The 2,883-nt window shown below is 33.4% G+C and overlaps 1 protein-coding gene across 1 annotated transcript; it reads left to right on the forward strand.

The window, feature by feature from the left end:
* Positions 1-652: 652 nt before the first annotated feature.
* On the forward strand, positions 653-1,944 carry LOC107917975 (dehydrin ERD10). The gene is made up of 2 exons (XM_016847434.2): positions 653-1,242; positions 1,339-1,944. Exons 1-2 carry the CDS (start codon positions 1,018-1,020, stop codon positions 1,705-1,707), a joined length of 594 nt encoding a protein of 197 aa, XP_016702923.2. The 5' UTR covers positions 653-1,017; the 3' UTR covers positions 1,708-1,944.
* The last annotated feature ends 939 nt before the right edge of the window (positions 1,945-2,883 follow it).

A 2,883-nucleotide genomic window follows, 5' to 3' on the forward strand; every position in this document is an offset into this window, starting at 1 on the left:
TTTAGCTCTATTAACGTATGTATTTATTAACTGGGATTACATTAAATTTAAGAAAAAAAAGAAAAAGAAAAAAGAGAGAGGATGTCATTGAAGTCGGTATAGATAATTACAAAAGCATTACAATCATGACTTAAAGACGTGAGCTTTTAAAATTATATCTATGAGTTGATAAGACTTATTCAAATATCTAATTTGTCGCCTTCTTCCCATCTCCCTTATCCAATTATATTTAATGGTTTTTCCATTTTTAATTCCTACATCCCTTAGAACTATTAAGTGTAACATAAAAAATTAAATGGGTAAAATCATAAACCGGCCACTTGTCCGTGGGCCTCCACTCCAAGTAACGTATCCCGGGAAAGCGACGAAAATAAAGTGGAGGATAAGTTATACCGAAGCCGAGGCCATGGGGGCCCTCCACAATCTCGAACCCTCCTCCTTATTCACGACGTAATTCGACACCTTTCTCCAACAATCGTCTCTTTGTATGGGCCCCATTCACCGACCATCGGGTCCCGCTATCCACGTGTCACTTCCAGTGGTACCATGCTCTCATGATAGTGCCACACTGATTTTTTAATTTCTTTTTCGTCTTTTGACTCTTATTTCCCACCAATAAAGCATATCTTCACTCGCTTTCTTTGCTTGACACGTAGGATCAAGAGACAGGTGTCGAGTAGAGAAAGCGAGTAAGGTAGAATCAATTAGGAGTGCCAGAGTAGTGTTGTTAAGACATATTTCTCAAAGTTTAATGCAGAGCTCGGTTACATGGCGCTGGATTGCCCATCCCATTTAAATTGCGTTAATTTTTTAATGTTTTCTCTTTTCCCTAAACTGCGTCAGATCCGTGTTTGAAAATACTATAAAAACCCAGTTCCTCTCGTTTCTTAAAATCCATCAATCTGTGTAGCCAACTTTGTACGTACAAGTGAAGTGATCCACAATCTTGATACGGTAATACGTTAGGTAGTTTTCAGCATACTTGTTTTGAGTTTAGTGGTTGTAGATAAAGAAAAAATGGCTGAGGAGCATACCAAGGTTGGTGGTGAGGAAGCAGTGGAGAGCAAGGAGCGAGGGATGTTTGATTTCTTGGGGAAGAAAGAAGATGAGAAGCCTCAACCTCAAGAGGAGGTGGTCGCCACCCAGTTTGAGAAAGTCAAGATAGAAGAGGAACATAAGGAAGATGAGAAGAAACACAGTCTCCTGGACAAGCTTCACCTATCCAATAGCAGCTCCAGCTCTGTAATTACTTTTTTTTACTTCCTTGCTTACTATTCATAGTTCAAACAGTCAAATCTTTTTCATATATATTATAACATGCGTTGTATGAATGTTCAGTCTAGTGACGAGGAAGAAGGTGAAGGCGGAGAGAAGAAGAAGAAGAAGAAAAAGGAGAAGGGAAAGAAAGAACAGGACAGTGCAGTCCCAGTGGAGAAGTGCGATGAGGTAGCAACAGTTCACCACTCAGAGACGCCGGAAAAGAAGGGTTTCATGGATAAGATCAAAGACAAACTCCCAGGACAGCATAAGAAAGATGAAGAGGACACCACCCAACCACCAGCTGCTGCTGCCCCAATTGAGAACGACCACCATGAAGGAGAGACAAAAGAGAAGAAGGGATTTTTGGTGAAAATCAAGGAGAAAATTCCTGGTTACCACTCCAAAACAGAGGACGAGAAGGAAAAAGAGACCACTGCTCCCAATTAATGAATCAATATAATGCATTTCAAGTAAAAGATGTGTAGAGATTGTGTGGTTTATCAATTTGTTGGAACTGTCTGTTCTCTGTTTTTCTTTTTGGGGTTGCATACATCATATAAATTTCTGCGTCTGTTTTCCTGCTTGTAAGTTAAAAAAGAAAAGAAAGAAAAAAGAAGGTATGTATATTTAATGTTTTTAATGTCATTATAATAATTAAGAAATGACGGTATTATTTCCCTTTTATCAAGTAGGTTTGTGCACTCTTAAATGCAAGTTTTAACAAATATGAATTATTTAAATATACATTTAATTTTTGAATTTAACATTTTTTTTTCTAGGTTGATGTTACTCAAATTTTTATTTCATTAACTAAATTAGTATTAATTTAATTCGCGGAATAAAAATTCTAACATTAAAAAAAAAATAACATAAATTATAAAATGAACATAAAATTCTAAAAGGAAAAAAAATTTTCGACCGTAGTTAATGAATAATGATCAATGAAAGATCAGTGAAAAGCTAATTCATGTAACAAATTGTTTATTGGTTTTTAAGCAAAAATACAATAATATTAGGTGGCAAGCTTTTAATTGTTTGACAATTGATACTCTATTTATATGAACATAGAATATGTTCAAATACTTTGATCAAAATGTTGGTAAATTTTATGATTTAGCGTAAAAATGAAAAAAAAAATATATCATTTATGGATCAAAATGTTTCAAAATGATTACGAATAGAAAATATTTAGTATAGTGTTGATAAAGTTTTTAAACTTCATAAATAATTATGGGTTAAGTGTTTTATAAGTTTTAGTAAAATATTAAAAAATGTATATATATTTAAAAAAATACAATTTTTTCAAGTCGTGAAATAAAAAAAAAATATTATCAGTATATCAAATATTAATTTATAAAAAAATTAATCTCATAATGTTTAAATATCATTCATTTAAGTCATGAGGTGTGGTGTGGTAATTGCTCATCTCATTTCTCAATCATTAGGTCAAGGGTTTAATCATTGCTTATAGGAATGGAGCACATTTTATGGTCAATCATTTATCTTTTTGGAGAGCACCAATAGCGAAAGAATTAGTCATTACTACTAGTGGTGGATACTATAAAAATATTTATAACTTTGTATATATTTATATAACAAACTTTTTCCCTTAATTCAAAGGGT

This window comes from Gossypium hirsutum, chromosome A01 (genome assembly GCF_007990345.1).
Source record: "Gossypium hirsutum isolate 1008001.06 chromosome A01, Gossypium_hirsutum_v2.1, whole genome shotgun sequence".
Taxonomy (NCBI): domain Eukaryota; kingdom Viridiplantae; phylum Streptophyta; class Magnoliopsida; order Malvales; family Malvaceae; genus Gossypium; species Gossypium hirsutum.